Below are 22936 nucleotides of genomic sequence, written 5' to 3' on the forward strand. Positions count from 1 at the left end.
AAGATGAAATATGCCTATATGACACCATCAAGAACAACATGGTAGAGTGGTACTCTTATAATACCAAGCTCTCTTAATCTTCCTTCTTCAGTTTGCTGTCAGCTTGTAACAGATACTCTGTTATTTTTATACAAAAATTCGTATGAAACGTATCTCTTTCCTGTCCTCAATGAATTGATCATGTAATTTAACCTTTAAATGCAATGTACTATAGATGGATGGATTACGTCCATAGAAACTGGTCATTATGCTATCTCTGTGATTATGTCGGACTGCATTTTGGTGCCAACGAACGTAGAGGGCCGAAAAAACGGAGGATCTAGGAAGAACAAGAACTTGAAGAGGATCGATCAGGAGGAAAAACGAGAACTGGAAGTGGAAGAAGAGGATAACCGGTAGCAAGGTAGCAACGCAACGGAGGGATGTAATTAGCAATCATCACGTAACATAATTTTAACCAACCATGTGTGGCGGAGATATAAAGTACGTATTTCAAATCTCTTGACTCGGACTTTTGAAAGAAAAAGGATGTTGATGAGATGATCACCTCCATGGCCGGCTAAATTTCATGTAATTGTAGTCCCATACGTGAAATTTTGTGTTAGTTTTGATTTGAGATTCGATTGTTAATTGTTTGTTATGACGATTGATGAGTCATCTCTACTGACACAGTGAAAGGAGGGGGGGGGGGGGGTTAGTATTTTTTTTTTGTTTTGAATAATGTTTTTATTCTGATTTCATGAACATAACATTTCAATTTAACATTTCAAATCATATACGGTATAATACTTTACACTTCATATTTTCACTTTTTTTCCACTAACTTAACAAAATCATGAGTCATATATATCTTTAAAAAAATCAACAATGAAATCAGTTATTATAAAAATGCTTAAAGACCAAACTTCCCCCCTCCCCCCCACCACAAACACACCCAAACACACACACACCCAACACACCACTGCCCAGAAGATCTGCTCACACTCATTATAAATAAATCATGTTTAAAAGTACAAAACAATTCGATGAAAAATTTTGAATATAACAAGCTCACGGGAGAAGCATTACATATATTGAAAGTAAATAAAGACAACTTAACCTTGTCACAATTTTACTGTTTTCCATTTTTGCAAGTGCCGCCCTAATTTCCCCATTTTAATAGCTATTTTCTTTTCTTGATCCTTATATTCTAAAACAAGTTTATGTATATCGTCAATGGTTGGTAAAACCCCCTCTCTAAATATAAATAATATATATTTTACCATAAAGATAATAGTATTACAACTTTTTATTCTGTTTGTATTGCCTGACAAACCAACAAATATATCCCGCCAATTCAAGTCCTTTATTTCATCTAATTCAAATCGCTGTATCAAAGTTTCCCATATCAGTTTGACCTTTAAGCAAGACAAAAATATATGTGAATATGTTTCCAGTTTACAGTACGAACAGAGATTATCTTCAACAAATCCAAATCTAAACAAATTAACTTTAGTGTAAATTGCCCCATGCAGAAGCTTAAGTTGAAATTCCCTCTGTCTTCCAATTAATAATGTTATTCTTGGTCTAAAAAAACATTCACTAATTTCTTTCTCTGTATAATTATAATTATTTTGTCCATCTCTTATTTGTAAATCATATGACTTTTGCAATTCTTTAATAAAATATTAATATATTTTTCTTGATAATACCTCCTAAAAGCTAATTTCCCTCCCCAACAGAAGCAAGTTTATATTATAATTAATTAAGTCTATCTCACAAAATTGTATCGAACCTAAATCATTTCTCCAATCACTTGGAATTGCATGATATATTTCACCTATTATAAACAAAAGATCACTTCCCATACCAAGGTTCAAAAAATATGCGACTGGTTTAACATGTCCATTGTCAATGATATGTTCAACCTTAACCCTCGTTCTAATAAATCTTTATCAAATATCATTTTATTTTCTATACAAATATTCTTATTATTGAAAATGATTGGATTTTTAGAACCATTGAAATGTCTTAAATTATCAATCTTTTGCCAAGCATCTAGCATTTCCAAATAATAAGATGGAATATTCAACTTACTTTTTATCTTTTTCATTTCATAATCACATAGAAAAATTAACCGTCCTCCAACTGAACTTAGGGAATAATAAAAAAATAACTTCCACCCAGATTTCTCTCTCCATACAAAAGTCTTTTTACCCACATTATACGCTGCGTTCTAACAAATATTTCAAAATTTATCATTTTAACCCCACCACAATTATAATTCTGATACATAATTTTTCTTTTAATACGATCTTTCCCTCCCCATATAAAATCAAATGATAATTTCTCGATTTCTATATACACCCATGAGGGGACAACAAGGATGGATGAAACATAATTTAACTTTGGAGTATACTGTACTGTAGTATACTGTACTATACTGTACAGTATACTTACTAGTATACTGATTCTAACCTCGCAATACGTGTGAGTGGGGGAGGGGTAACCGCGAGAGCTCCGGCCCGCAAACACCGTGCATTTATAGACACGGGTCTGCGACCGGGGGGGGGGCCACTTCCATTTACGATAGAATCCATGCGCGACCATGGGGTCTCAAAAAGCACCCTAAACACTAGACGGCTGGCAGCCGTCTGTTTCGAGGAGTTTGTTAACATTTTTTTTTAAATTTCTCCTCGTACACAGACGGCTCGCTATATCGTGCAGCCACCATTAGGGGACTTGCAATGCAAAATCCCCCCATCGGGGCTCTTTAATTTTTGTCTTTAATGAATAAAAATTTTGAAAATTAACGCAACCAAAATGCAAATTAATATTCCCTCTTGGCATTAATTGCCAAAAAACGGAGAATAATCAAGTTAAAAGGAACAAAAACAGTGACTAACCTCGGCTGTCGCGCAAATTCACTTCCCCGTTTTATCCGATCTTAAGTACATAAACATATGGCCATTGAGTCCCCTGTACAGATCATGCTAGAACTTCGGTCTCTGTATTTGGTGAGTGAAGCCAACGGAGTTCAGCTGAACAACCAACATAACAGAGACCGAAGCTTTTGGTTTACCTAAACACGTATTTTCCATATTCTGAAAATGCACCCCTTAACAAGTATTGGCGTGTGAAACCCTACCCTAAACAAGTATTGGGAACAAAACAATACTCTTGGCAAGTATTTCCTGAAATGAACCCCCAAACAAGCACAGGAATATATTTATTGTTATGTCACGGGCTTAGTACGACCCCACCTTCCACACCTTGTGCAAATCGGACTCTAAACACGTAATGTTGAGGCAAAAAGGACATCCTTTATAAAGCATATTTTATTTTATCATCCCCGCAAATTTGACCCTAAACACGTAACTTTCCTCACGAAATAGATACCCTTTTTTCATTATTTTTGTTTTTTTGACACCCTTATCATGTTACGTACGTAACGTGCCCTATCGTGAGAAAGACATCCTTTTTATGTGTTGTTTTGGTCGCGCATGGTATTCACTCGTCAATTTAAATGCCCGCCCCCTCCCGGGTCCGGGACCAGGGTAGATTGAGGTCTCAATAACTTGGAAAGAAAATTGTGAAAACAGAAATTATGCACTTACCACGATTATATGGATGAAGGTCTATCGTGTGACAGTATCCTGAAATCGAAGCACAGACTCGATGTCAGACTGGAACCTCAAAAAAACGAAGAGTTCTCTCCTACCCCAGTCTCGATCGGCCATTTTGTTATGAATTTTCAAAGAATTAGGAGAGGTATCGCAAAAGAACTTTTAATTTTTTTTAGGTTCTCAGTCTGTGCCTCGATGTCAGGATATTGCCACAAGATAGACCTTCATCCATATAATCGTGGAATCATATAATCTCAACAGTCACTCCCTGGCACTCTCTCTTTAATTAAATGAAAATGAAAATTAATGAAATGTGGACGTAAGGGTAATCCAGTATCATTGCTCATCTTGCACAAGTCATAGGCCACTTGATCAAGGTCAAATATCATTTTGGGTGAATGAACATAGCAGCATTATATATAATTTTTTTATTATTATTATTTCATAGTCATTTTCAAAGTCAGCAGTGCTGCTATATTGAATCGCGTAATGCAGGCGAGACTGCCAGCGGGGCTCTGTCTTAGCAAAAGCTAGATCATCACATAAAGGGTATCTTTGATGCGTTGTACTATGTACATACATGTATATGTACGCCACCAAAAATCTGCTCTTATGACTTTAAATGTGCCCTTCCCCCCACAAAATCATGGATTGTGCCTGCAGATAGCCTACCCTTTAAAAAAAATGAAAACAAGGAATGAAAGAAAGGAAATATTACACCTGGGCAAAAGGAAAACAGAGAGAATGAAATCACTTCATTCAATTGCTCCCCCCCTGAAAAAAAAACATTTTATGCATTCGAAATATATTTAGAATTAGATTTATTAATTATCTATTGCGTTTCCTTAAAAAAGGGAGAAGAAAAGGGAAAGAGACTATGGAATTTGTTATATAGGAAGTACCAAATCAAGCCATTTATCATCGTTTTGAAAACGGTAGTGCATTGATCGAAGTCAACAATGTCTACATTGCATATAAAAAAATTAGCACCCTGTGAAAGTCCAACTCTGGATCCGTGCCTAGAATACCCTTTTCTTTTTCCTCATGTTCTTTTCTTCCTTCTTTTTTCTCCTCCTCCTTCTACTCCATCTCCCTCTTTTCTTCTTCATTTTGGCCGGACATACCTGCTCTCTCTCGGTGAACTTCCTCCTCAATTATCTGTTTTTCAAATGCAAAAACAGAAAATGGAAATCACAAAATGTGTTGATTTTTCTGCTTGTTTACAACAACGAAAGCACCATATAAATGGTTGTTAAATTGCCATTTATGCAGAAAAAATAGAAAAAAATATTTTGTGGAAAAAGTATTTGATTAATTGTTGATACAAATTAAACTACTGTCATTTTTTTTAAATCACAAAATAAAATCAGTTTGGCCCAATATTTTTTTTAATTTTTTTCAGTATCAAAATAAAAAAATGAATTACCCGATAGTTGATTAGGAGTATGCACATTTTTTTTTTTTTTTTTTTTTGAAAAAGCTGACTTGCTGAAGGCTTGTTTAGGGAAGTGACATTGCATTTGTTTTATTTTCAGTTTCATAAATGATGTTGTTTTTGAAGTCATTTAACCATTGTAAGTTTTGAGCTGCAGAAATTTCCTAGCATTCAGTTGAATAATAAGTGTGTTATTGTTGAGAGTGTTATTGTTGATTTGGATAAATGTTTTTATTTCAAAGAATGTTTATTGTATTCATGAAAAGGATATTATAAATAAATGTTTTCAATGGAACTGGGCTGTAACAATGTTATCCTCCATTTGTATTTTGATTAGGTGGAAGAACAACCCAGCCAAACCTCATGAAGCCTATGTACCTACTAATATTGAACATATAGCTAACATCATTACACATGGAGTAAGTCACTTAGATTAAATCTAAATCAACACAAAGGCTAGCTGATTGGTTCCTGATCAGTATTTTAATCTGCATGCAACAAAGTTCTTGATTGGCCAATACTATTTAGTGATTTATTGCAAACCTTGGAATATTAACTGCTGTAAATTGTTCTTTCAAGTTTATTTTACTAAATGTCAATCGGTAAGATTACAAATATTTCATAAACCTTAATTTACACAGATTTTGTGCTAAGAAGAACAAGCACAAAGTTTAAACTTGCGAAAGTGAATTTTTCAAACTCAAATTGGCCACAACACCTTACAATATCTATGAATTACTATAAGTAGCCCGATGGAAGTCAATGTATTATTAGCCTGGTTTTAACATTCAGAACCAAGACGATAATACATTGACTTCAATTGGGCTACTTATAGTTCATATTTATGTGGTCATATCTTGTTGAAATGATTCCTATCAAATTGGATGTGGATGTTTTTCATAAGGGTTCTCCGAAAGTTGAAACCCCGAAAATCATGAAATGAAAGAAAAATCATTACTTTGGTACTTTGTTGTGAAGCACAAATATGCTCTAAGGTTCACTTACAAAAAAAAATTGATTGTGCAAAAATGATAGCATTTACATTTATAGCTATTAGTGAAGATAATTTAAATCTGTAACTGAGTACTCTGAACTTTTGAAATGTACCCTTTGAATGTTTTAAGAGTCAAAATATGAATTCAGTTCCAGGCATAACATGCATCTTGTATGGATAATGTTGTATGAAAGAATGTAATGGTATTTGTCATATTCAACATTTTTGTATTTTATTTTGCTTAATCCTTACTTTGGTTTCAGACTAAAATTTATTGTGCCAAAATATGAATTCAGTTTGAGGCACAACAAGCATCAAATATATGCCAAATCCAATGTGTCTAACAGAAATATTCTACACTTAAGAAGATCAATTGAACTTGTTGAAGATAAGTTTCTATCATAAATAAAATTGTATTTGTCATAGGCCTATATTCAAAGTTTCTGTCTCTTATTTTGCTTATGGTAATCCTAACTTGTGGTTTCAAACTGAAATTTGAAGACTAATAATGTGAGTTCACAATTAAAAGCATAAAATGAATATATAACATGCTGTATGCAGTGAATTTAATTAACCAATTGTACAAATAAAAAGAAAATACTATGTTCCAAAATGCATTAACATTATAACAATAAAGTGAAATTTAAAGTGCAGGTGTATATAATGAAACAGATTGAATTAAGGACAGAAGAAAACGAACTGGCAATATATATGTATATATGTGTGTGTATATATATATATATTGCAAAGTTAAAATTGAAACATAAAACATGTTTTCTACCAATGGACATGATATGCTTCAACTCCTCTCTCTCTCTCTCTCAATTCTGTTTGAATATATAGTTGTGTATTATACCATCATTGTATGCCAGTCATGATTTAATTCAAGAAGCTACCACATACTCTCAGAAGACCAGTGCAATAATTTTTGGTCTAGCTCTCCTCCTCCTCTTCAGTATTTCAACTCTTTTCCATCTTGTCTCATGGTCTGGTCTTGCAAAGTAAGTAAGATTCTACATGATATAGCCCTGTTTCATAAGGCAAGCTAACAACTACAGTTGTAATTTTTAAGCTACTGAAATCTTCAAATTGATTTACCAAGAAGATTGACATAGTTCCTTTAAGTTTATTGGCTGAGAAGATTGTCATAGATCCTTTAAGTTTATTGGCCGAGAAGATTGTCATAGATCCTTTAATTTGATTGGCAAAGAAGATTGCCATAGATCCTTTGATTTGTACAAGGCCCTATTATCATCAAGCTTAATTGCTCATAATGGCAGTCTCTTGTATTCCTTTTTCTCGATAATTATTTTCATAGCAAATATTACAAGTATTATATTATTGATTTTTTTTTTTAGATTTATAATTTATCTTGTATAGTCATCTGTGATGTGAATGCTGAAATGAAATCAAAATTAATCAATTAGATTGGCCAATATAGTTATTACTGTATAAATCATTTGATTGATTGGCCTTATTATATGTAATGTGGAATGAACTAATATGAAACATATGTTTATAATGCATTCTTAACAATCTTTTAAAGAAATAAAAAATGAAAAGCTGAATTTTTATAATGCTAAAGAAATTGACATAGCATTTATGAAAATATTGTTTAATCTTTGTCTACAGAAAATTGAGGTTTTACCTTCATATAAGCGACAGGGCAATAATCTATTTATATATAGCAGCTTCTTACACACCTTGGTAAGTTTAAGAACATGCATTGGCTCTTTTCTTTCAGGGAGAACTCTTAGGTTTCTGATCATACTGATAGTTTACATGTGGAAATTCAATTGACTCTATTTTGCTGCACTAATATTTTGTTGTTGGTTTGCCTAGATATGAAATATAAGTTTTTGAATGGAAATGCCTTTTTTTCTTATATTGATTATTATATCACTAAAATTGATGAGTAAATAAAAAAATTACTACTCTGAAGACCTATTCTCAACAGTAAATATTCATGTGCTACCATTTGACAATGATGGTAGGTATATTCTTTTTTTTACCAATTATTTTGCTCTTAAGGTTTGAGTAGATTATTTCAGTATCAAAATGTTATGAGAAGATTATTTAATCCATAATAATGAACCTATTTAGTATTAAGATTATTTATGATATATTCTCATGCCTTGTTGATTTTTTGCAATTATTTTGTGTACTTAATTTGTTTAATTTTGTGTAATACACATTGTAACCCATATCAGACATCTGAACTGGTCATCTACATAACCATATTGCCCTAGATTTCCTACATATGATCAGTGAACATTTTAATTACATCACAAAGATCAGAGTCCCTGCTCAACATGACAAAAAATAACATTCTTAAAAGGTCAAATATCAGAATTTTCATGATTTTGCTCTAGATGTTCGATTTGGATTATAATGAAAATATTGATTTGCTTTTCTTTCAAGATTTTAATTGGGCGAAGTAGAAATCAATATGGTCATATCTATAAAAATATCACCAACAATTGTTGGTGTTATTCATTGCATCAAAACGCTGAAGTGCAAAAAGGAAATTTGTGTGTGATTTCATTGATTTAGTACTCTATTATTCATGTTAAAACATGTATGAAATATGATTTTATTACTTATTCACAAGTTTCCTCCCCTATCTTCTATCTCTCTTATCTAAGGTTGACACTGTGTGATGTTGGTTACTATGGAAACCATCTACGATGGGTTATGTGGTTTCTAGCTTCCTTAGGAATCTTGTATTCGTATTGCTTCTATGAAAAGTAAGTGTTCATTTTGATAATACTAAAAATAATAAATGGAATTCAGTAGGCGCCATTTACATTATGTAAGAGATGCTCAAGGCTCACAAGTGAAGGGGAAACTAACAAATAACAAAAAATATTGATAAAAGGAATATAGAGGTAAGATAATAGCTCAATCATAAATGTTTCGACACACTTGCTATCCCAGATCTCTTATGGGAGGGAATTCCATAGTGAGGGACCCGCATAGATGAATGCCCTTTCCTCCGCTTGTTTTACATTTTGGAACAGAAGAAGACCGGAGTCACTGGGGCGTAGAAGCCTAGATTGTGCATAGCTGTTAATGAGAGCAGTATTGTACTGTGGAGCAAAGCAATGAACTGAGTGATATACTAGCAAAAGGATTTTTAATTTGACACATTCACTCGTGGGCAACCAATGTAAAGAATTAAGAACAGGGTCGGGTTACAGAATAAGTTGCAATCAATCGCAACTCTAAAAATCATGCGCAACTTGATTTTCAACCAATCAACAGTGCACATTTGGGACTTGCGATTGATTTTTTGACTTGCGTTCAAATGCAACTTTCTGCAACAGACCCCAGGTGTGATATGGGTGAATTTTTTAGTGTCACTATACGAGCAGCAGAATTCCCTAGTTTTTTTAAACAAGTGATTTGGGACTGATGTAGATTAAACAAGCCAGAATCGAGACGAGATGAGATCAATGAATGAACAATTGTTAAACTTTTGATCCTAATGCAAATGAAAGTTGGCAAAAACATTTACCTCCAAATTTCAGCTGTACACTTCAGTCTTCTTGAGGGATATGACCTGTCTGATCTTCACCGGAACTGACGTCGCGGTTGAGAATTAGGTCGTAAAATTCTTGGAAGTTTGTATCGGCCCTGTTACGGTTCAGCGAAGGTTGGTGCGCCCTTATTTAGATAGCTTTCTTCAATCCTCTCTCAAATTATCTATCCTCCATGTCTAGGATCTCCACCTTGTTGAGTTTCATGGTATGTCCCGGCGATTTAATATGAATGTGCTGAGAAATTTCTGACAACACGGAGCTCGGGTGACGATGTTCCAAAAATCTTGTCTTCAGGGGGAACGTTCTGTTTGCCCTATGTAGGATTCTTTGCAGACACCACTCAAAGTTAATACTTGGCATGGAATCCAACATATCACACCAGTAAGGTTCTTCTTTTCAGTCTTACTCTTGTCTTGATGAGCCACAAGGAATTGCTTCAAAGCTCTAGTTGGTTTGAAGCAAATTCCAAATACATGTTAACGAAAGTTCTGCTTTAGCGCTTCAGATAGACCCTTGATGTAAGGCAGAACGACTAATCCTTTCGAAGCAGTTGACGTTCTACCAGAAGGTTTGCTGTTGACCTTTGGGTTGCTCACTGTATCAATAGCACACTTGGGATATCCACACTTTGAAAGTACCTTGGAGACAGTTCTCTTCTCTTTAACAATTTCCTCTTGTTCCGTGACTATTGTTTCCGCTCAGTGGAACAAAGTGTGGATCACACCTAATTTATGTTTTAGTGGATGATTAGGCTGGAAGTTCAAGTATTGGTCCATATGTGTGGCTTTACGAAAGACCCTAATCTTAAGGGAACCGTCCACTGGAATAATGGTCAAGGTGTTTAGAAATATGAGTGATTTATCCTTCTCTTCTTGTGTGGTGAACTTGATATCCGGACTAACAGAGTTGAGATGAGCGGTAAATCTTAGAAAATGTTCCTTCATCAGTTTTGTGTAGGTGTCGTCAGTGTAGTGGTACCACCACCTACCACCACACAGGTGGATGTGGTGCAGAACTGATCATTGATTGTTGAAAGTGTTCCATATAAAGATTGCAGACAATTGGAGAGAACAGGGAACCCATTGCAGCTCCATGGATTTGTAAGAAGTAAACGCCATTATACACAAAATACGTACACCGTAAACAGACATCCAGAAGTCCAAATTATTTGGTCTGGTGACAATTTGGTGCTTTCCTTCAAGAAAATGTTTTGTTCTAATCTGGATCGAATCACTACCAGTGCTTTATCAACAGGAACAGATGTGAACAAAGCAGTGACATTGTATGATCTCAGTTCTTCATCATCATCAACATATTCATGTTTTAGATTTTCCACAAATGATTGATAATTTGGGATATGATGACATGAATTTCTCAAAAGCGGTGAAAGGATATTAGCTAACAGTTTTGCACAGTTTATAAGTATTGGAACCAATACTACTCACTATTGAACAAGGAGTAATGCCAGACTTATGTATCTTGGGAAGTCCATAGAACTTAGGAGCGGCCTTTGTTGAAGGTGTAGGATAGAGTCTGTGGAAGTCGTCCCTATTAATTCCTACTTCGTTTTCTTAGTCGTGAAGAATGGAAGCAATCTCATTCTTGTATTTAAGAGTCGGATCTTTTTTGCCTAATCTCTTTTCTGTTGAATCATCATTGAGAAGAGTTTCACATGTCTTATTCACAACAGCTATTCTCCCCTTATCTGCCAGTAGAATCCCAATGTCTTTGTCTTTCTTGAGATCATTTAATGCTTTGAATTCCTCCTTACTCAAATTAGATTCAAGCTTCTTTGGCCTATTCAACAGAGTAGCGACACTTGCCTGTGATTCGCTAGCACTGTGATCGGGTAACTTGCTGCAAGCCGACTCGGTGTGTGTGATGATGTCTACCACTGGAACTTTTGTCAGTGCAACAGAAAAATTCAAACCTTTACCTAGCGCTGACAACTGCAGATCATTGAGAACAGTTAAGAACAATTCTTCATCCATTTACCACTCTCCCATGCAAGATTACTTTTATTTTACCATGAGAAACTGCTGTTTTTGTCCTCTAATAATCGGGCAAACCTCTTGCTTGCATACTTTCGATACCTCATGTTCCTTGACCTATGACCTATTGGTGTGTGATAATACCTCTGCTATGATTTCCGCGGGTAAATCCAAATAATTTTCAATGCTAGATTTGACGTGATCTTTTCCCTGATTTGAATTATTTAGTTTGTGATCAATTTGTCCAATTCTTACATTCAATAACTCCGCTTTAGCTCCTTTGACCGTACTTGATAAAGTTAGACTTACTGGTGTGATGTGAAGATGTAAGGACTGAAGACTGAATTGCAAATGATTATGATAGCGGGCGATTTTCTGCCCAGTTTTTTTTTCAAGAGTCTGACGTCTTTTAGGCAATCACTGCCGTAATCACGCTTATCAATCAAATGAAAGTTGAACTGCATTGGTGAAATAATATGAAAATTTTAAACTTTTGATCCTAATACAATTTACAAATGAAATTTGGCAAAATGATTTACCTCAAATTTTTTTTACTGTACACTTCGGTGTGATAGCAGAGTGGTCCGATAAACCTGGCACAACTTGAGGCGTGGATATCTGCAACCTGTCAGAGTTCCTTCCAAGAACAACATCTAGGATGTGACCACGATCATGTGTGGGAAGAAAGATTTTCAAGATGAATGTTCAGAAGCAAATACGATCTGAAGGTCCTCTCATCTAGAAGTGTAGAAAAATCAACCCAAAACTGAGAAAACTGTTGAAAGCCTGGCTTTCGATAATAATGATGTCAAGCTTTTCGTGATCAATAGGTATACTTCCTGACATCAGTTCAAAGCTCAAGAAATGCTTTGGGTCATTAATGTCAACACGGAGACTGTCCCTGTATGCAAAGGCTACTCCACTGCCCCACTTTTATGTTCTAGGGCAATGCTTGAAAATGTATCCTCGAGATAGAAGATCGGCTATGACAGCATCATCCGATGAAAGTTAACTAGGTTTTGCAAATGCAAGCAAAGTCGAATCTATGATCATTAATGAATTCTTGGAACAAAGATTCATTACATACAGAATGACAATTCCGCATACCAAATTTGAATTAGATGGACTTATCATGACCTTACCTCGATGTGTCTTCTGCCTTCTATTAATACATGTAAAGACAATAACCTGTTTTACAAATGCTCATTTTCAACACAAGATTTGGGTGAATATCCCTTGTTGAAGGAATAAAGTGTATCATATGAGTATCTTGTGCTATGGTCAAGGGAATGCTGTCACCTTTCCCCTGAGTGATTAACCTGGGAATAACATCAATGGATAATGATATCAAAATCTGTAAAGTAGAGTCGGTAATAATTATACCAACATGCTTATATAGCGTATATCACTGCCAAATGCGTCCTTATGCACTCAATTGGATATTATTTCCCTGGCTTTAACCCCAAATCCTTTTACAGCACTGTGGTGTTTCATGGAATAAATTCCTGCCAGGTACCCATTGAGTTCACCTGGGTTAAGTACAGCACAACATGGATAAATTTCTTGCCGAAGGAAATTATATCATGGCTGGGATTCAACCCACGACTGTCCGTTTCAAAGTCAGAAGACTAATCCACTGGGCCACAGTGCTCAAGTTTGGAATAATTCTGAACAGGAGAATGTTTCCCTATCAACCTGTACACCTAAGGTGTAGGTTTTACACTAATATAAAGTAGGCCTATAGATACACTGCAATGATGCTATATTGAATAACAGTATAGAAAAAGGTATATTGTAGACACCTTCAGTACGACGTCCCTTGGAGAGGACCTTAAGCCATCATCTGGTTTCTTTCTAACAAGCATTCACGCTTTCTTCGCAATCAGATATAAAACCACCACCAATCACCAATTGACCAACTGCTCATTTGGTTCATATTAGATCAAGTGTAGTGTAGAACAATCAGACCAACATCTATTAGACCAAAATGAATAGAAACTGATGATAAGTAGTGCAGCCTCTCAGAAAATATATAGTTGAGTTAATAGTGGTAGATTATTGTTCTCATTGTGATGAAATAGTTTTCTTGTTTCTATACAGATACAAGAGATTGGAAACCCTTTTCTATGTCATCCTTGGAACAGTTCCTGCATTGGTTGTGTTAGAATCGGTATGTCTTCTTTAAATTCATGCATATATAATACATACTTCACTAACATTCATTATTCTGAGAATCAAACATTTTTATCCTATGACACACAAGATAGCATAGGTGTAGAGTTAGAATGGAAAGTTAAAGAAACGTTTAATTGAATAATCAATCTAAAGGCAAGGGAAAAATGAAGGACTGAAATAAGTAGAACTACAAGTAAGACCCCATGAAAACTGTAGTGTTTAAATGAGGTTTGTAATCACTTTGAATGAGAAATACTGAGATTGATGTGTTGATTACACTGTGGATGACGTATCTCTGAGGATTTACATGGATGAGTGACATCACAATAAGGGCAAAACTTTGTAAATACCAGTATATATTAAACCCATGAATTAAGCATTGTTATTTCAAATGTTATCTTGAAATATTTTTGTACCATTTCTCTTCTGCAGAATACAAATCAATTCAATTACAGATTTATAGTATAAGAATAAATCATGATGCTCATAGGTCTAGCAAGAAGTGTTTGCATCAATTGTACTGTTGATCATTGAATGACAATTCAACAGTTCAACTGTTGATGATTGAATGGCAATTTTAGCTTGTTTTGAGAATGAGTTTATATTTGTTTTTATATCTGTTCCACATTCATCATGATATCACATATCAAATGATAATGAAAGAAAAGGTCATGAACGTGATGAGAGTTTTTGGATATTTTGGTAGCCAGCTTTACATGCTGACATGTAATGGGTTTCTTTGAATAGATGTTTACCTTTATGGTATAAAACATATAGGCCCATATTCTGAAGTCCTGTTTAACTCTAGCCTGTGATAAAATTATGTGAAGCCAAAAAATAAAAGATTGCATTTATGTTCATGTTTTCTATCTTTACTCTTTTTCCTGTTTTAATGATGAAGAAAACTAATTTTCCCCAATCAGTTATGAATGATATGTGTGTCAAATGAGCTGACAAATTGAACTTTTCACAATTGGTTTTCCATGGTCAAACCACAACTTTTTACCAGAGTTTATACAAAACCCAAGTTGAGAATATGGGCCTCAGTTTTGAATCACATACAGACAATCACATTAAAACATAAGAATATATACAGACAATCACATTAAAACATAAGAATATATACAGACAATCACATTAAAACATAAGAATATATACAGACAATCACATTAAAACATAAGAATATATACAGACAATCACATTAAAACATAAGAATATATACAGGCAATCACATTAAAACATAAGAATATATACAGACAATCACATTAAAACATAAGAATATATACAGACAATCACATTAAAACATAAGAATGTACACAGACAATCACATTAAAACATAAGAATATATACAGGCAATCACATTAAAACATAAGAATATATACAGACAATCACATTAAAACATAAGAATATATACAGACAATCACATTAAAACATAAGAATATATACAGGCAATCACATTAAAACATAAGAATATATACAGACAATCACATTAAAACATAAGAATATATACAGGCAATCACATTAAAACATAAGAATATATACAGACAATCACATTAAAACATAAGAATATATACAGGCAATCACATTAAAACATAAGAATATATACAGACAATCACATTAAAACATAAGAATATATACAGACAATCACATTAAAACATAAGAATATATACAGGCAATCACATTAAAACATAAGAATATATACAGACAATCACATTAAAACATAAGAATATATACAGGCAATCACATTAAAACATAAGAATATATACAGACAATCACATTAAAACATAAGAATACAATCACATTAAAACATAAGAATACAAGCAATAAGCTACAAATACATGTAAGATAACAAAATCACATACAAATATGTTAATCACATACAAATATTTTAACATTAATGCAATCCTATTCAATCAGCCTTGCCTTTTGCACACTCTCAACCCTTTGGGAGTATTCTAACCTGTAAGGTGTACTTTGTTAAATGCTACCATAGGAAGCCTTATTTTGTTTCAACCATTTGTATTATTTTTATTCAATTTACAGCCTCTAAAGAATGGTTTATATGAGTTAGCATTGGGAGGCATCATTTACATCTGTGGCGTGGTATTCTTTAAGAGTGATGGTATCATCCCATGTGCCCATGCTATCTGGCATGTCTTTGTTGTGATGGGGGCATACACACATCTTAACGCCATTCAGAAATACCTAATAGGATGTAGGATACCAGGTGTTGACCCTGATGAACCCAGTCACTTACCTGACTGCATCACTCAATCTTTATGATGTCTCCAGGCATGATGGATTACACATTTTTTGAATGTAGGTCATCTTATATCAAATTTGATCAAATTAAAGGTCAAATCCATCCTAATTAAAAAGTTTATTTGAATTCATATATAAAATCAAACAAGTCCAACACTGAAAACCAGATTGAAATCTGGGGTGTTTCACAACTTGTGTGACTTTATGGAGTCATGCTTAAATACTGACTCACACATGATATATACCAGTAACCCGCAAGCTTATTGATTGATATGCAGCTACTAGGAATGTAAATGCAAGTATAAGTCAAACTTCAATATTTGTGAAGCATCCCCAAGATATTTAGTATCAGTATCCCCAAGATACTGATTTTGGGGATAAGTATCCCCAAGATACTTAGGCCTATACTTAGAAAAATGTAACATTTTAAATTATTAGCTACTTGCACATTAACAGTGATATGCACATTGTATATGAAATGCAAATAAGAGAGCTGATGATGTCACTCACTCTTATTTTCTTTGTATTTTATTAACTGCTCATGATAATAATAATGATAATATAGAGTGTCCATAGAGGTTAGGTGATACTTTTTGTAGACAAGAGGTGATGCTGAACAAAGAGTTCAGGGGCCTGTTGCATGACGAGATGAGCGATACGTAGGAACGTCCTAGGACCATTCTTCCGAGATAGGAAGATTGGCGACAAATCAGCGCTTTCCGTTTCACAAAGGCAATTTTGTCTTCCAAGTCCACGACATCCTTTTATATCGATAGTATCGGAAAAGTATTTAGTCTTCATCGTCACCTGAACCTTTTATTTCGGAATGACGAGTTTTCTTAAAATCATTTATTTCAATAAAAGGAGATCAAATGATGTTTTATTTATTACTGATTGTAGAATTGATGTATGAAGCTTACTTTATGAGGTAAAAAGAGAAAAAACATTCAAGATTCACAAACATAACTGAATAAAATCGAAATTTTCATTACTTCCCTTATATAGAACACGGTGTCCTTTTAAAGACACCTTTCATTGATATTTCAACGAAAGAGACCCTTGCCCGATATAAAAATTGATTTAACTTAGTAATTTAGACATTTTTTAAAATCAATATTCTATATTTTATAGAATACTTATATATGATGACAATTTTGCAAATTATGCATTAATATGTTATTCGTTGAGGTAAAAATAGGGTTTGAATGGTGTAAACAAAATCAACAGTGTCTGATTATATGAGACTAAAAAGGAAAACATGAGAGGCTGCATGTGAAAAATCTAATTTATTTATTTTATTTGTCAGATATAATGCAAGAAATACAAATGTGAGTGTTTAGAGTATAAACATACCTCAGTTGCATGATGAGTATCATAAGACAAGGAAAATATGAACATTGCTGCAAACATGGCCAAGTGAATAAAGAAGTGCTATGCAATAATAATTAAAGCATAGAAAAAGCTGTGTAATCTGCAATGGAAAGAAATCTGTTAACATAAATAATGCTAAAAATTACAACGATCATAAACGTTGGTCATAAAGTTGATCACTGAATTAATGGAAATGTATATAAGAATATAAGGTTTAAGAATATACAAAATATATATGTTCAACATTTCAAAGTTAATTAGGAGTAGAGACTAACGTGATTCTTTTGGGGCCTACCCTACGATTTAAAATGCGCCTCTTTGTATGGACTTTTCATAATCTTTTCTTTGTGAACTTATCTTCATTTGTAATGATTGTGATGGATTTGTAAGCTATGGGCCTAATCTGTATCTTAAATTCAATTAGCTATTTCTGTAGATGTTTTGTTGCATCTCAAGTTATCCCAAATCCATGCAAGAATTAATTTTCATTGATTATAATCAAGCTCATCAAAAATAATAATTATAATGAAAATGAATAAAAAAATAAATGATTTAGCATGTTTAACATTTCAGTTTTGTGTCATTTTTTTTTGCTGAACGTTATAAACACGTTTTTACTTACATAATTTTTTTTAAAGAAATTTGTTTTCATGTTGTTTAATTATCTATATTGAGAAAGCATAAGGAGTCCGAGAGATAGTGCAGCCCATTTCGATAGTTCAAGTTTATTTATTTTTCAATGGAAAAGGGGTGGGAATAGGACGGAGGGAGAATAAAAGAAAACATATTTTAAAAATATTTGGGCTTATACGTTACCCCCGGAGAAGTTAAAATGACTTCCGTTTTGGTCGTCTTGTCGAGATTGATGACAACTAGCCCCCATGTAAAAAAATAACTTTGCGCCATCCCAGATAAAACGCATCAACCTCCTAAAAAATATGTTTAAAGGTGATATGTCAGTGTGGCTTGCCGTAAACGCATTTTCTCCCGATGCCGACGGTGGCGGGCGGTGTGCAAAGAAGATCATGCCTACGTAGGACATGTCTGGAGGTGTCTTTCCAAGGACCATTCTTCGTATCGCCCAAATCGGCTTTGTGAAACAGTTGATCGATATCTCGTTCTTACGTAGAACGGTTCTATGAAAGACCATTTCATGCAACAGGCCCCAGTTTGACATAAGTTGCTCTTGATTATTTTTATCATCATGTTGGTAAAATCATGCTTGGTAATCATGTGCTCTTGATTATGTGTATAGTGATAATGTGCTATTTCGTGGCATATCAATACAAATATTGTATGTATATGTGTAGTATTCGCTACAGGGTTTTTATTATGAAAAACTGCCACCAAACAATCCTCAATAAAAAAAAAAATAATAAGAACTAACGCAAGACTGCTTGATTGCCATGCTTCGTTTTCTTATCAGATGTATAGGGTTAGATTATTGGCTAGCAACACTAACCAACTTGGTAATTGTTAATCCAATGGCAACTAAACATTAGTGATAGATGCACAGCACAAGGCTACCATCATGTTGCTGTGCTGTCTCAGGTCAAAGGTCAATTAAGATCAAAGGTTAAAGTTTACTGGCAAGACTCTCTTATGACAATATAACCATGCTTCCTATTCAATTACATTTTTATCATCATGATTGTAATAATGGGGTTGTAATAATGTCAGAGGTCATATGATGAGGTCAAAAGTCGTTTAAATACAGACATTAAAGTTTACCTGCAAGACTTGTGAAATCAAACTTGTTTAGGGATGTACTTGGTAGTATCTGCATTATGTAGTCATGGGTGGGTGTGACACAATGTAGCTATAGCCGTGTGTCCCTTTTAAAAATTCAACTTGATACAGCAATTGAGGTGGGTTTAAAAAAAACAGAGTCAGATATAATAATAGCTCATTTTATTTCAGTCTTTTATATTTGGTGTCAAGAGTGAGATGTGTGTAAGTTTGCTCTCCCCAAAGCTTTTCTAAATGAGAGCGAACAATTCTCCAAGACAATTATCACCTTTAGAAATTAATTGCATAGCATATAATATGTTTTGTGCTCTTAAGTCTAAGTTGCCTTTATAAGGCTTTGGATAGGAAAATGTGTTGTCATATATGTGTGGTTCCATGAAGTGCTCTGATTACTCACTTAGGGGAAGGTGATATAGTGATATTACACAGAATGTGTCAGGGTATAGTGTTTATTACTGGTATATATCTGGGTAGAGTGATATATGAGTTCATATCCAGGTTCTAGTTTTGTTGGTAGAATTTTTGTTGAAGTTTTGGTAGTTTTGTTGAAGTTTTGGTAGAGGTTTTGTTGGTAGAATTTCACTTGAAATTGTTTACCTTTGTGTGTATGTGTGAATATTCTGTCCATTGTGCTGCAAATCTTCCTGATTTGCTGTTGACTTAATATACACCAAACTGGAAATGTGCAGTTTTTGATTGTCTGCCTCTTAAGTTATATTATTTATTGTAAGTAGTAGATTTGTACAGCAGTCATGTTCTATTTATTTAAGCACTAATCCTGTGAGAGTCATCTGCCATTGTGAATGTCTTTCTGTACTGTAAATTGTTTTGATAATAATGAATAATGGTTTTTTCATTGTATGAAATTAGCAGAATTACATGTACTGTATGATGCAATTAATGCAATTATTTTGGTGTATGAAACTGCCACAGATCAAACCAGTTAAAAATTACACATTGCTGTGTTTGTTTTAAATTACATTAAAAATCATCAAAATATATCGTGTACTGCATATGTTTTAACAAAGAAAAATCATCAAAATATAGCTTGTATTGGGTAAAGTCCCCATTTTTCTGTAATATTGAAAATAGAGACCTTGATTTCAGGAAGAACACATAATTCACTGAATTCAAATGAAACCTTGTTTATTGTGCCATGTATGTTTGAGAAGCAACAGTTGTTTATATTTTGCTATTTCACTACTAATTGCTTTGTCTTAGGATTGGTACATAGGCAAACCATGAAACCAAATATTTCAGATTTCCGAAGAACACCAAATTTGCTTTTTAGAAAATAGATGACTCTAGTTTTGGGGTAATCTCATAGGCGGCGGAAGCGGGGGGGGACGTGTCCCCCCCTAAATTTAGTTTTGATAACTTTTTTTTTTTTTGCTTGTCAAATTTTTTCCTGCGTCCCCCCCTAAATTCACGTGCCCCCCCCTTAAACATGTGTTGTCCCCCCCTAAAATTTAGGGTGATGACCTTTTTTTTTTTTTTTTTTTTGCTTGTCAAAAATTTTTTGGTTACCAACTCATAAAATTTCAGGTGGACACCCTTTAAATTTTCTGGCTTCCAACGCCAATGGGTAATCTTGCAATAACATGTTGTGCAATCAGATATTGGATCACTAGTGGTAGATAAGTGTTCTTTTGCGCCGCCTCCCCCGCAGATGTTTAGCCTGAAGATAGTTTGATAATATATGAACTGATATTTTTGAAGTATGTTATATCAATTGAAAATGTTCAAATGAACATTGTACAGATTGCATGTATATGTTGATTCTAGTGGTGGATCTGGTAAGATTAGACACCCCCCCCTTGATATGGTATTTTATCTAACCCTGCTAGATCTGCCTTTGATTATGAATGGCATTAACTTCAATTTATATGGAAAAGTGGTCTCATTTTTGAAACTTGGAAAATTAGCATTATACATTAAAGCAAATATCTGTGTATGACTTGCTATTAATGAAAGCAAATCCCAGTTTCAATATTGTGAAGATAGATGCAATGTATATCATTGGTGTATCTTGAGACTATAAACAAGAAGGTCTGAGTTCAAGTCACTGGTGGATCCAGGTGGATTGTTTTTTGGAGAGGCACAATTAAAATATTTGCATAAAAATGCTGTTAAAATAATCTTTTCTGTATCCAATAAGTTATTGGATACAGAAAAGATGCCAGTGGTTTGAATCCATTCTGAGCAGTAGGGGTGCAGGGGAGATCAAATGATATTTAAAAAAACGGTACAGTATACGTAAAATGGGTGAAATATCATATCTCTCTTTTGTAATAAAGTTAATTGCATAAATTCTTATAACAAATCAAACTTTACAATAATTTAACTATTCATGTTTATGAAAAGTAGAATGGGCATGGCGAGCAAAAGCTTTTCAGTTCATATGAGGTTGTAGGGTTTCAAATGAATATCAAATATTTAAAATGTGTATAGATATTAATTATACATTATGACAGGGTAAAGTGAATACATCAGATGTATTTGAAAAATGTTACAAATCTAAGAAGAGAAAAAGAAACTAAGATAAAAAAATTACACTTCAGAAACCAATAGAAGCAAATGATAAAATGAAACATTTTGCCATAAGAACTCTGATACTAATCAGACACTAGATGAAAATTGTATTGTTGGATTCAGTTCCTCTTTGCTGATGGACCAGTCAATAACGTGGTGTATCTCATTTGGCCCAATCACATGTTTGTAAAGTTGTACATGTATCAACAGCAAAGTCACTAATTGCAAAAAAATGTATATCTGTGTGTAAAACCATTGCTTTTTATGAAAGCAAAAGCCAAAATCACGAATATGAAAATTTTCATTTTATTTTTAGAAGAGGCCCTGTATATGACTTGTATGCCAGAAACCAAGCAAATAGTTTTATTTCTCAAACCTGGGCTAGTCTTGCCTCGGTCCCTGCATGGTATGGAAAAGTATTATAACCTCGGTCACAAGGCCTTGTTTAAAGGCTACACCAGTTAGGATGTTTAATTGCTTTCTAACTTCTTTCTGATTAAAATATTCACACCTAGGAGAAATCAGATTTAACAGTATACAAACTAACATTTCCTCTTTATTGTATTGGTCCCCTTCAATTTTTCACATATTTTATTATTATTTTTTAGCTTGTACAGTAATATAGTTTACAAAAAAACAAATTAGGTCATCCAGGTTATAACATAAAATTTTATTTCAAAAGCAGCAAATTCCTTTACCCCTGATACATCCGTAACACAAAGATTAGTGATTAATTTCTAATTTAAAAGAATAATTCTGATTGGTTCCTAGTCAGTCTAATGAGGAAAATGCGTATGCAGCGATGATCTTGATAGGCCATTTCATTTAGCCATTAATCGCTAAACTTTGTGATATGGAGCCCTGGTAAAGGATTTACTAATAGATTTTAATGATTACCCTGTATCATGTGATGTGTTTGTGTGTGATTATTAGCCGATACAGAAATTGCTTATGGTATTTTATCTGTATGGTATTTTATCTGTATGATAAATTATATATATAACATGCATGGCACCCTTACCTCATAATAAGTAATTTTTTAGTGTATAGCATTAATGTCGCATGCACAAGTGTGCACAAGTGAATTGCCATAACATCACTCATGAGATGTTGCAATTAAGTTATGTGTACGCAAAAGTCTAACATATGTTATTCTTGATTTGCAATAAATTGATTTTCAATAAATTACAATGCTTGTGATTGATTTAGACTTGTTTTCTTGCAACAGAGTTAAAAGTAATGTTAGCTGCAAATTAATCAGGTTTGGATAGATTTGGTGA

The 22936-nt window shown here is 33.7% G+C and overlaps 1 protein-coding gene across 2 annotated transcripts; it reads left to right on the forward strand.

Annotated features, from left to right (window-relative positions):
• Nucleotides 1–332: 332 nt before the first annotated feature.
• On the forward strand, nt 333–16914 carry LOC121422374 (monocyte to macrophage differentiation factor 2-like). Of its 2 annotated transcripts, XM_041617375.1 has the most exons (7): nt 333–483; nt 5378–5459; nt 6878–7035; nt 7667–7741; nt 8680–8781; nt 13668–13737; nt 15786–16914. In XM_041617375.1, exons 1-7 carry the CDS (start codon nt 464–466, stop codon nt 16023–16025), a joined length of 747 nt encoding a protein of 248 aa, XP_041473309.1. In that variant the 5' UTR covers nt 333–463; the 3' UTR covers nt 16026–16914. The 2 variants fall into 2 exon arrangements, with proteins under 2 accessions (XP_041473309.1, XP_041473310.1); XM_041617376.1 differs by lacking the exon at nt 7667–7741.
• The last annotated feature ends 6022 nt before the right edge of the window (nt 16915–22936 follow it).

This window comes from Lytechinus variegatus, chromosome 10, assembly GCF_018143015.1.
Source record: "Lytechinus variegatus isolate NC3 chromosome 10, Lvar_3.0, whole genome shotgun sequence".
In the NCBI taxonomy this organism is placed as follows: Eukaryota; Metazoa; Echinodermata; class Echinoidea; order Temnopleuroida; family Toxopneustidae; genus Lytechinus; species Lytechinus variegatus.

Bases quoted from the DNA above. Each gene is read 5' to 3' on its own strand.
- LOC121422374 (XM_041617375.1), top strand. From the start codon at position 464: ATGTGTGGCGGAGATATAAA. The intron at 484-5,377 runs GTACGTATTTCA...TATTTTGATTAG, and splicing joins ATGTGTGGCGGAGATATAAA to GTGGAAGAACAACCCAGCCA. The intron at 7,742-8,679 runs GTAAGTTTAAGA...CTCTTATCTAAG, and splicing joins GCAGCTTCTTACACACCTTG to GTTGACACTGTGTGATGTTG.